At 48.6% G+C, this 11,732-nt stretch overlaps 1 protein-coding gene across 6 annotated transcripts in view; it reads left to right on the top strand.

Moving 5' to 3' along the window:
* Window positions 1-10,345: 10,345 nt before the first annotated feature.
* Window positions 10,346-11,732, top strand: part of PPP2R5C (protein phosphatase 2 regulatory subunit B'gamma) — a 131,796-nt gene continuing 130,409 nt past the window's right edge. For 4 of the 6 annotated variants that reach the window (XM_033850607.2, XM_033850608.2, XM_073800036.1 and 1 more), the window contains exons 1-2: window positions 10,346-10,611; window positions 11,545-11,610. In XM_033850607.2, coding sequence (XP_033706498.2) covers window positions 10,576-10,611; window positions 11,545-11,610 — 102 coding nt within the window. In that variant the 5' untranslated portion in view covers window positions 10,346-10,575. Of the gene's footprint in view, window positions 10,612-11,016; window positions 11,105-11,544; window positions 11,611-11,732 lie in introns of all 6 variants that reach the window. The other 2 variants (XM_073800037.1, XM_033850604.2) reach the window with 2 other exon arrangements.

Genomic DNA, 11,732 nt, shown 5'->3' with positions numbered 1-11,732 from the left:
AAGAGAATACCCTTGTTTTTAGGAAATATAAACTCTAGTATTAGGGAGAAAGACCATAATCTTGGCAACTTACTCTCAAATGGCTCAGACAAAAATTATGTCTGTAGATAGGTAGATAGATGATAGATAGATAGATAGATAGATAGATAGATAGAACAAATGGGGTGGAATACTAACAATAAGTAAATCTGAGTATAGGGCATGTGGATGTTCTTTATACCATTTTTATTTTTTCAACTTTTTATAATTTAGAAAATATTTACAAATACATATTTAAAGGAAAAAGCTGTTGAAATGGTTATAGAATGGCTTTGATGGATTAAAATATAGCTTGCTTTTAATATTTGTATCTTGCTTCCAATGGAAGTCACTGATTCACACACACACACACACACACACACACACACACACACACACACACACAATTGGTTAAACGGCAGCTGATCGTATTGGCATTGTTGCGGAGTTCTTTAAGCACCTCCTAACCCCATGCCAGGCATGTTCATATATCATTTAAGCTCCACAACAGTCTAGAGGAATGGCTATGATCGTTTCCATTTTGCGTGTACATAGGAGGCCCAACTTCAGTATAAGCCACTGTCATGCCACGGTCCAGATGTGCTCCCACGGACTCATGCCCGTGGCCTGAGGAAAGTAACAGTCAGAAACTCTTCTTCCCTAAAACCTTTGTGAGACCCCAAGAGCCCCAGGCAGAGAGGCAGCCCCGCTCTGAAACTGGGAAGCAGAGCAATGAAAAGAGAGGGTCTGAGTCCTCCCCACCCCAGGCAGGACGAGGGCTCCGGGACCCCACGGGCATCTGACACCTGGTGTGTATATGCCGTGGCTCGGAGTGCAGGTGCCTCCCAGGAAGCCTCTCAGGACTCAGAGGGCTCCAAGGGGAGGGGTGGGAGAGGACCGGCGGGAACTGGGTGGTACAGAGAGGGCAGGACGACCACCTCCTCCACCACCACAGCAGCTCCCACCATGCAGCAGACACAGGACCGCAGCATGATTCGTGAAGCCCGGTGCAAAATGAACACGCAGGGCCCCTTGTTCAAAAATATTAATAATTTCAAGAAGATAATATCTGAGCATCAAACAAAGCCTGCGGCCTTCTGCATTTGGGCCCAGCCCAACCGCACAGGTCGCAGGCCTGTGAAGCCCTGACCAGACTCTGTCTTGGAACTTTATTTTACAAAGCCCTTTGGGGGGTGGGGCATCTTTATCTCCACTCAGTTGATGAGGAAGCTGAGCCCCGGGGTGATTAAGCGAACAAGACATAGCTGGTGCGGCTCAGTAAGGAGTGAATGGAAAATGAGTGAACTTGCTCAAGGTACACAGACAGCAAGTGGCAGAACTGGGATTCATGCAGGACCCTCTGCATGGATTCTCCGTCCTGTCCAGCAATTCACAGCTGTAGACACCTCAACCTGGGAGCTAACCATGTGAGGGACCCATCTGTCATGAGTCCTAAATTTAATTTACTGTGAGTCAGAACTCATACTTTTATAAGCCTGCAGCACCTTCTATTAAATACCTGAAAGGGTGGCAAATTCTCTTTACCTTCTGAGTGTGGATTTGGTATCTGGAAACGCCAAAAGTCATTTTATGTCAAATGTGGTGAAGTTGAGAGTAATGTCTGGGTTTGCTTCTTTTTTTTTTTTTTTTTTTTTTTCCCTCTTTAAGAAGAAAACAAACAATGGCAAAAAAAAAAAAAAAAAGTAAAGTCTCTAGAGTTCATTATTCCAAAAAAGATGTTTTAAAAATCTGAGAAAAGTACATAGCTATAAAAGGTACATATTCCTCCAAAGTGAAGGACTATTCTTCTGAAGGGGAAATTGGGGGGATGTAAAAATTATAGCATTCATTCTAAAAGGCAGTCTCACTGAATCGGTAACCAAAACCTCTCAACAAAGAAAAGCCTAGGGCCAGATGGCTTCACTGGTGAATTCCACCAAACACTTAAAGAAGAATTAACACCAGTTCTCCTCAAACTCTTCCAAAAAATTGAAGAGAACAGAACACTTCCAAACTCATTGTATGAAATCAGCATGATACCAAACTAGACAAATACATTATAATGAAAGAAAGCAATAGACCATTATCTTTGATGAATATCGATGCAACAATCCTCAACCAACTACCAGCAAAAGGAATTCAATAGTACATTAAAAGACCATATACACCACAACCAACTGGGATTTATTCCTGGATTACAAAGATGGCTCAACATGTGAAAATCAATTGATGTAATACACCACTTAACAGAATATTGGGGAAAAAACACCTGATGATCTCAACTGACAAAGAAAAAGCATTTGACAAAATTTAACACCCCATCATGATAAAAATACTCAACAAGCTAAGAATGGAAGGAAACTACCTCACAATAATAATGGCTATGTATAAAAAGCCAACAGCTGACATTATACTCAATGGTGAAAAACTGAAAGGTTTTCCTCTAAGATCAGGAACAAGACAAGAATGTCTACTTTCACCACTTCTATTCAACATAGTACTTGAAGTCCTAGCCAGAGCAAGTAAGTAAGAAAAAAAGGCATCAAAATTGGAAAGGACGAAGTAAAATTACCTTTGTTTGTAGATAACATGATCTTATATGTAGAAAACCCTAACAATTCCCTTAAAAAAAAAAACTGTTAGAACTAATCACTGAATTCAGCAGTTGCAGGATACAAAAATCAACACACAAAAATCAGTTGCATTTCTATAGACTAACAATGAACAATCCAAAAAGGAAATTATGAAAACTATTCCATTTACAATAGCATCAAAAAGAATAAAATACTTTAGAATAAACTTAATCAAGGAGGTAAAAGACTTATACAGTAGAAACTACAAAACATTGTTGAAAGAAATAAGATACAAATATATTGAAAGACATCCTGTGTTCATGAATTGGAATGCATAATAGTGTGAAGACATCAAAACTACCCAAAGCAATCTGCAGACTTAATGCAATCCCTATCAAAATCCCAATGGCATATTTTGAAGAAATACAAAAATCCACCTTAAAATACATATGGAATCTTAAGAAATCCTGAGCAATCCAAAGCAATCTTGAAAAAGGAGAACAAAGTTGGAGGTCTCACATGTCCTAATTTCAAAACATAGTACAAAGCTACAGTAATCAAAACATTATGGTACTGGCATAAAGACAAACATATTGAACAACGGGATAGAATAGAAAACCCAGAAATAACCCCTCACATATATGGTCAAATGATTTTCAACAAGAGTGCCAAGACCATTCATGGGGGAAGGACAATCTCTTCAAGAAATGGTTGTGGGAAAACTGGATATCCACATGCAAAAGAATGCAGTTGGACACTTACCTTACACCATATACAAAAATTAACTCAAAACGGATCAAAGATCTAAACATAAGAGAGCTAAAACTATAAAGCTCTCAGAATGAAACATACGAGAAAAGCTTCATGACACTGGATTTGTCAATAATCCCTTGAACATGACACCAAAAACAAGGCAATAACAACAACAAAAAATGGATAAATTGGATTACATCAAAATTTAAAATTTCTGTGCATCAAATGACACAACAGAGTGAAAAGGCAACCTATAGAATGGGAGAAAATATTTTCAAATCATATCCATAAGGGGTTCATATCCAGAATATATAAGGAACTTCTACAACTCAACAACAAGAAAACAAACAACCCGATTGAAAAATGCCCTTGACTAGATATTTTTCCAAAGTGGATACACAAATAGCCAATAAGCATATGAAAAGATGCTGAGCATCACTAATAATTAGGGAAATTCAAATCAAAACCACAGTGAGATATCACCTCACACCAGTTAGGTTGCCTACTATCAAAAAGGAAAAAAACAAGTGCTGGTGAAGATGTGGAAAAATTGGAGCCCTTGTGCACCGTTGGTGGGAATATAAGATGGTGCAGCCTCTATGGTAAAAGTATGGCAGTTCCTCAAAACATTAAAAGTAGAATTACCATATAATCCAGAAAGTCCACATCTGGGTATATACCCAAAAGAATTGAAAGCAGGGTCTCAAAGAAATATTTACACACCCATGTTCATAAGAGCCTTATTCACAATAGCCAAGAGGTGGAAGCAATCCAAGTGCCCATCAAGGGATAAATGAATAAACAAAACGTGGTATATCCACACAGTGAACTATTATTCAGCTTTAAAAAGGAAGGAAGTTCCGGCACATACTACAACATGGATGAACCTTGAGGATGTTATGCATAAAATGAGCCAGTCACGAAAGGACAACTACTGTGTGATTACACTTATATGAGGTAACCACAGTAGCCAAATTCATAGAAACAGAAAGTAGAACGGTGCTTGCCAGGGACCGGGGGGAGGGAAAAATGGGAAGTTGTTTCAGTTTTGCAAGGTGAAAAAACTCTGGATGTGAGTATACTTAAGAGTACTGAACGGTAATTTTAAAACGGTTAACACAGTAAATTTTATGTTATGTGTATTTTACAATTAAAAAAATTGTTTTGAAAGTCAGTCTCATTACCTCTCAGTTAAAACTTGGATCATGGTTCGTTCAGAAAGGCAGTCTTTTCAGGTCTCCCAAGACGGAGTCATTGCCTGTGAGGGAATTACCACGGTTTGTGCAGAAAAGCAGTCTTTTCAGGTCTCCCAGGACAGAGTCATTACCTAGAAGGGAATTTTGCTCACTAGACAAGGTGTTGCTCTCATCTCTCTAAGGCACAGTTGAGGTTTTCTCTTTCTCTGTGTAAAGGGCAGAAAGATGGCAACAACGTGTGTGTGTGTGCGTGTGCGTGTGTGTGTGTGTAAGTACATTCAGCAAACTGTAGAGTTCTGTTCAGATGGAGAATTTCTTCTTAAACGAAGTCTGTAGACACAGTTCCGGCCCATTATCTCCTATGGTGCTCACAGTAACCATGGAGGGAGCAGGGCAGGTTGCATATCCATCCTACGTGGGTGTAGACCGTGGGTTCTCCATCTTGGCAGTGTTGACGTTTGGGGCAGGAGGATTCTTTTTTGTGGGGCTGCCCTGCTCACTGTGGGATGTTTAGCAGCATCCCTGACTTCTAACCACTAGATGCCAGTAGCACCCACCCCCCACCCAGTGTGACAACCAGAACTGTCTACAGACATTGCCAGATGTCCCCTGGGGGGCAGAATCACCCCCTTTTGAGAACCATTGGTTTAGAGGGTCTGAGCTAAGATCACATGGAGTCTACACGTAAACCGGAGTCTTGTGATTCCAAGTCTCCCATTCCTCTGCAATACAAGGTTTGTCCACTTAAGGCCCCTCCAGAGCACCAGCCCCCCAAGCACACACACACACCCTTCTTTGCCCTGCTCCATGCCCTGGAACGGGACATCCAAGGAACACATCACTGGTTCCCTGGCCCTCTCCCGGCCTCCCTCCCTGCACACAGGGCTCTGACAGTGACTCTGGCAGGCTCTGGGAGCACCACGGCCTCCCTCTGCCCAGGCAGGCATAGGAATGGGGGCGGCTCCCAAGCCATCACCCCAGCCGTGCTTTGCTCTCTCTCAGTCCTTTGCTTGGCCCCTGCCTGCCTCAATACACAGATCCTTCATTCATTTACTTCTAGTTAGACCTTCTTGACAGGGCCATCTCTTTCCTCCCTGTTAAAGCCAGTAACCCCAAACTTAGGACAAGAGCTCAAATTCAGCACTGAGCACGCTGCAGCTACTCACCAACGCCTTGCCTTCCTGCAAGCGTTCTGTGCCCGTCACCCCTCCTCTCTCTGAAACCTCCTAATCCTGGGTCTCTAATGCTCTTACCGTGTTCTCCTCTCTCCACCTCTGGTTATTTCTGTCCTGTCTTATCTCCTCCACTGGACTTAGGGACTTAGGAGGAAAAAAGAAAGGGATTGTATTTACATGAAAATGAAATATTTTGTGTTGTTTGCCCATTTTTCTTCGATACCAGTTATGAAATTTATTAAAATATTTTTAGAACTTTTTATGACTTTCATAGATTGTTTTAGAGCAATCTACAAAACTTTAAGTTTTTAAAATCTTCATAAATATCTCACCTTTTGGCTTCCATGGGGAAAGTACTCCAGGCATGCCCTGCAGAATTGGGTGGTATTTATTCCCAGCTGGTGGGACCAACTGGCCCATGGCACTTATCAAAGCTCTTCAGGGGCTAAGTAAGAGGCTTTTCTTAGTCTAACGGAATACTCTGGGTGCCCTTGGGTCTTAAGTTGGTGACTTTGGGGGGCTTCCTTGGATCCTCAGAACTGAATAGCACCTCATATCAAATCATGGTCCCCTTGGTGGCAACCAAACGGAGTGCTCGTTATGTGCCAGGCTCTGTGGTCAGCACTCCACACAGATACTTCATTTTATTGTAATCTGACTGAAATTGATTCCCCGCCCCTCAACCCCAAATCTGCAGGCAAACTTGTAGTGCGTGAATAAATAGATCCAAATGCAACAAGAAATGAGTGTTTAATGACAGTTCTCTGGAAATGAAGGGAGGAAACGGTACGGGAGTAAATGAGTTGAACTCCTAGGGTGGGGAAGGCCTGAGGGGTAGCCTTGAAGTTACTGTCCAGTCCAGGCCATGGGCAGCCCTTGCCAGGAGAGGGGAGGAGCACAGGCTGGGAGCCTAGTGGGCAGAGTAGAGGGCCTGTAAGCACACCCCAGGCTGGGGGGGACACAACACGCGAAGAGAGGCGGTGGGAGGTTGTACAACAGTCTGAGACCATGAGCCGAACCACAGAAGCAGGGGAATCAGTCTCCTCAACAAACACTAGAGCCTGGGAAACACAGAATGCCTGTGACGTGATCACTCCCCCAGGAAGCTCAGCTGAAAGCCCAAGTATGCGAGACCGCCTCAACGCCCAGAGAGCCCAGAGGGGCAAGGACATGAGAAACTCGGGCTGATGTCCAGAGAGCCGACAGAGGGAGCTCTGGGTCAGAGAGGCCAAAGCAGCAGCATGGCAGGCAGGACCAAGGCAGGGCCAGCCTCAGAGGAGATGATGGGGGTGAGGCCCCTGCGTCACAGACGACTCTGAAGGTGAGAGAGTGGGAAGCACTCCTGAGGGTGAACGCACAAAGGGGCACCACGGCCGATCCCAGGTCGGAGCCATCTTCTCTCTGCCCTGCTTTTCTGCACCAGCCTACCCGCCCCCCCCCCCCCCCCCCGAGTGAGGCAGAAGGACTCTGCGGTCCTATGGCTGACGACTGCAGTGCAGCCAAAGACCTAAGTCCTCTGGGACCTCTCTGAGCCTGAGAGAGACCTCAGGGACACAAATGAAGCCATCCACTGTACAGAGAAGCCGGATGTGGAAAAAGCATCTCTAGGTTACCAGGGGCCATCTCAGAGAAGTGTTCCAGAAGGGCCGGGGGTGTCTGAAGAAAAGGGGTTCTGTGGAGTATGGGCAGTGTCTTTATGAATGCGGCAGGTGGGGCATCTCAGGAGAGGTAACCTTCAGGCACACGTGCACACACTCACGACACACATGCACAAATGCTGAGTAGGAACGTGTGCACAGCATCTCTACGGCCCTTTGACGGCCTACTTCGAACCCCTTCTTTTGAGAGCAGGAGCTGCATCTGCCTTTAGCGTTCCTGTAAACGCCACAGCAGCCAGGACACTGCACGGTACCCAGGAGCCCCCGTGAACATGCTATAACTAACTATTGGCTAACACTGGCTATGGGATGGCCCTCTCTAATGTGGACAAACGAAAACCAGTTCAGTGGCCATTAAGGAACACATGTGCCAGGTGATGGTGTTGATTCCAATTTCTCTGGTAGCTACGGCGTCAAGGTCATCGGGTGGTAACTAGGCAGCTTTTCTGGTATCTTGTCCTATACTTTCCCTCAAACTCAAACCGACCTGATAAATACGTACCCTGACATGCACGGACACTCTGAGTGTCAGATCTGCATCTCCATTTGCCAACTAAGACACCCCTGCTGGCATGTTGCAGATGCAACTCAAACTCAACATGTCCCCAAACTGAAATCACATTCCCTCAAAAGCCTGCTTTCCACTCGTGGCCCTTCCTCGTCACGATGTTGCCCAAACTACAAACTCGAGCATCAGCCTTTTATCCTTGATTCTGGCTCTCCCACCTGAGCAAGTCGGCCTCCAGTGTATTTCTGATCCTTCCTCCTGTTATTGCCACAGAGATGCCTCGCTGGCAGGCATCTGGACCATAATTAGATCCTGGTTGTTCCCCTCCCCCAACATTCCTGCCACAGTGTCTTCTAAAGCACAATGCGCAAGTCACTCCCCAGCTTAGTTGCCTCCAGTGACCCCGAACCAGAGGCGAAAACAAAGTCCAATTTCTCGCCAAGGAGTACGAGTCTTAATCGGAAGTCTTCGCTCCTTCACTCTCAACTCCGGCCATAACAGAATACTCCTGTGTTCTTTCACGCTTATGAGCCAGACCACTCTCACTCCAGACCTTGTAGACTTGTCATGTCGCACGTCACGCCTCGCGATTGCTGACTTTCTTGTTTCCACCCCAAGGACGTGGAGTGCTTGAGGACAAGGGTCGTGCCTTGTCTCCCCACAGAATCCCTTGCACTGGGCTTTGCACACAGTGGGCATCCAACAAATGTTTGTTGAATGAATGGATACTGGTGGCATAAACTTGTCTCAGGGAAGCCCCTGAGCCCCCTTAGAGCTCCATGGTCATAAACTAATAGTTTCAGAATTACCCTTTTTGATACAGACTTATACTGGGTTTATTAAATTGTCAGCATATATTTTATTTTAAAAATGAAAGGTTGGACTTCCCTGGTGGCGCAGTGGTTGAGAGTCCGCCTGCCGATGCAGGGGACGCGGGTTCGTGCCCCGGTCCGGGAAGATCCCACATGCCGCGGAGCGGCTGGGCCCGTGAGCCATGGCCGCTGGGCCTGCGCGTCCGGAGCCTGTGCTCCGCAACGGGAGAGGCCACAGCAGTGAGGGGCCCGCGTACCGCAAAAAAAAAAAAAAGAAATGTTATTAACTACTAGAGGCATTGCTCTACCCCCCCGCCCCCCACTATTTTTCACTATTTGTTTTGGAGAAACTATTAACCCACTTAAAAGACTAATCAAAAACCGTTTCTTCTGCACAAACAGCTGTTTGAGCCTGTGCAGTTTACCTGAGGATATTCTTCTAAAAGCACACATTCAGACACCTGCAGGCACAACTCACTTTCAGGACCTCACACGACACTACTCACTTTAGATCTTTTTTTTCTTCTTTTAGCTTTCCCATGGCAGAGCCACACAGAATAATCAAACTGCTTTGCCTGGCGCCTTTCAGGAGTGAAAACTGGGGCCTAAGAGAACACAGTGGTTTCTAAGTGCCCAGTAAGACTCAGCACCTAATCATCACAGGTGAGACACCAATGCTTCCCGCATGTGAAATCCGCTCACTGTTGGGAGCCTTAACACCTAATGTATTTCTGCACTAGACAGACTGTGGAAGTAGTGTATCCAACAGTTAGCCTTCTTTCCTTGGAAAACTCATCTCCCCAGAGCTATGAGCGAGGCGAAGGAAATCACGTGACTCCTGGTCATGATGCAGAGGTTTCCTCACATGGTTTATGATCAAACCAAAATAAAGAAGAAAATAAAATCCCATTGGCGAAGCTGGAGCCTGATCTGCGGGGCGGGGCCAACAAGGAGGAGGCGGGCCTCGGAGGGCGGGCTGGACATCGGGGGCGGGGCCGACGGAGGAGTAGGCGGGGCAGCCTCAGTAGGTAGGGCCTAGCGGGAGCCCGTGAAATCGCCGCTCGCGTGGCTGACTGGCCTCTTCAGCCGCTACCGGGCACTTTCGAGCTCGGCAAGCGCCGCGGCGGCGAGGGTACGAGGCCAGAGGTCGGCGTTCGCACCCCGCCGGCTGCAGAAGTTGTAGCCATCCGTTTCAAACGTGCCTGTTCCACGCCTCACTTGCCCCCTGCTCTCTCCGTCCCGAACCTCCACAGCGGTCCCCGGTCTGTCGCCTCAGTTTGCAGCTCCAGGTTCCCTCCCCCAACTCGGCTCGGCTCACCCAGCCGCCACCGCCCCCGCCGCTCCACCTGAGACCGACTCCAGCCGGAGCGCGGCGGGGGACATCGAGGCCGCGCAGGGGCGGGGATACAGGAGAGCGTTAGGGCACGTGAGGGTGCCTCGGCCAATGGCGGGGTGTCTGGAGGGCGGTGGGGCGGGGCCGGCGCGGGGGCGGTGCGGGCGGTGCAGGAGGTGCAGGGGCGGGACCGCGGACTAGGGGCGGGGCGCGGCAGAGGGCTGGGGAGCGAAGGGGGAGGGGGAGAGGAGGGCCGGGCCGGGCCGGGCTGGGCCGGGGGAGGGGCGGAGAGACGCCGCCGCCGCCGCCGCCGCCGCCGCCGCCGCCGCCGCCGCCGCCGCCGCCGCCGCCGCCGCCGCCGCCGCCGCCGCCGCCGCCGCCGCCGCCGCCGCCGCCGCGAGCCTGGGAAAGGAGAACCGTGAGCGAGCGAACGATTCAGTCCCCGGGCGGCGGCGGCGGCGGCGGCCGGGGAGGCGCGACGGCCGGGGCGGGGGAGCTGCTGCTGCGGGGGGCAGGTGGCGGGAGCGGCGGCGGTGGTCCGCACCAGCCATGCCGAATAAAAACAAGAAGGAGAAAGTGAGTCAGGTACCGCGCCGCTGGACTGGCCGGGCGGGGAGGGCAAGGAACCGCGCGGAGGGCGGCGGGGAACTGCCCGGGAGCGGGGCCCGGCGGGGCTCAGGGGTGCTGCGAGAGCGGGGGCGCTCTCTGCCCCCTCCCGGGGTGGGGGCCGGGGGCGGCGGGTCGCGCCGGGGCCGCGGAGCCCAGGCCGGGACGGGGGTCCTGATGGCCCTGGTGGCGGCCAAGGTGGGGGGCGGCGTGGGTGCCCGCCTCGGGGCAGCGCGCGCGGTGGGCGTGAGGGGGCAGGTGGGGCCGCGCAGGTGGTTGACCCAGCCTCGCAGACGCCTGGGCAGGGGCTCCAGGGGTGAGGGTGCAGGCGCCTATCAGGGACCCCCGGCCGGGGAGATGGGCAGCGAACGGACTCCGCTTAAGGCTTAGGAAGAATCGTCTGCCTTCCGGAGGGACGCTCTGGGGCTCTGAAATACTATTATTATCCTGGGTGGCGGCGGCGGCGATGCATGTGAGTGTGCTGCGTTTGCATTTGCGGGGGGGGGGGTATGTTTTTGCTTCAGGTGGAGCTCTGTAGCGTTTCAGAATCACCCCAGAAATCCTCGCTCGCAGGGTTTAGGGTGGGAAGGAAAAAAAGGGATGTGGTGTGGATCTTTCAAGATGCTGAGAGCGCTGTATAAATGTGGGTTTACCTGTTTCTGCTTAAAGTTGTCAGTGCCACATAATGCAGACGAAGAAAACAAGGAGAATCTGAATTTGGGTGGGTGGGTGTCGCCTCACAATATTGTATCTCTAAACCATACGATGTAGAATTTCTTGATGGTATTGATTAAAACTATCAAAAGTCATTGTTAAATTGTATAACTATTTGTAAAACTGCATTTTGGTTTATCTGATGTTTAGCAGTCTAAAAATTGAGAAGCTTAATTGATTCTGCTTTATGTTTCCCAGGAATCGCCAAAAGCAGGGAAAAGTGGAAAAAGTTCAAAAGAAGGACAAGACATAATAGAATCAGAGGTAACTATTCTTAAATATTCACTTTACATTTTTTCATGAACACCTTTTAACTTAGGGTAGAAAAAATGAGGGTGAGAAAACCTAGGGTCTTCTAAAATGTTTCCCTGTATGAGATTTTTTTC

The sequence above is a fragment of the Tursiops truncatus genome, chromosome 2, assembly GCF_011762595.2.
Source record: "Tursiops truncatus isolate mTurTru1 chromosome 2, mTurTru1.mat.Y, whole genome shotgun sequence".
In the NCBI taxonomy this organism is placed as follows: Eukaryota; Metazoa; Chordata; class Mammalia; order Artiodactyla; family Delphinidae; genus Tursiops; species Tursiops truncatus.
This window is presented reverse-complemented; position numbering and strand designations above follow the sequence as displayed.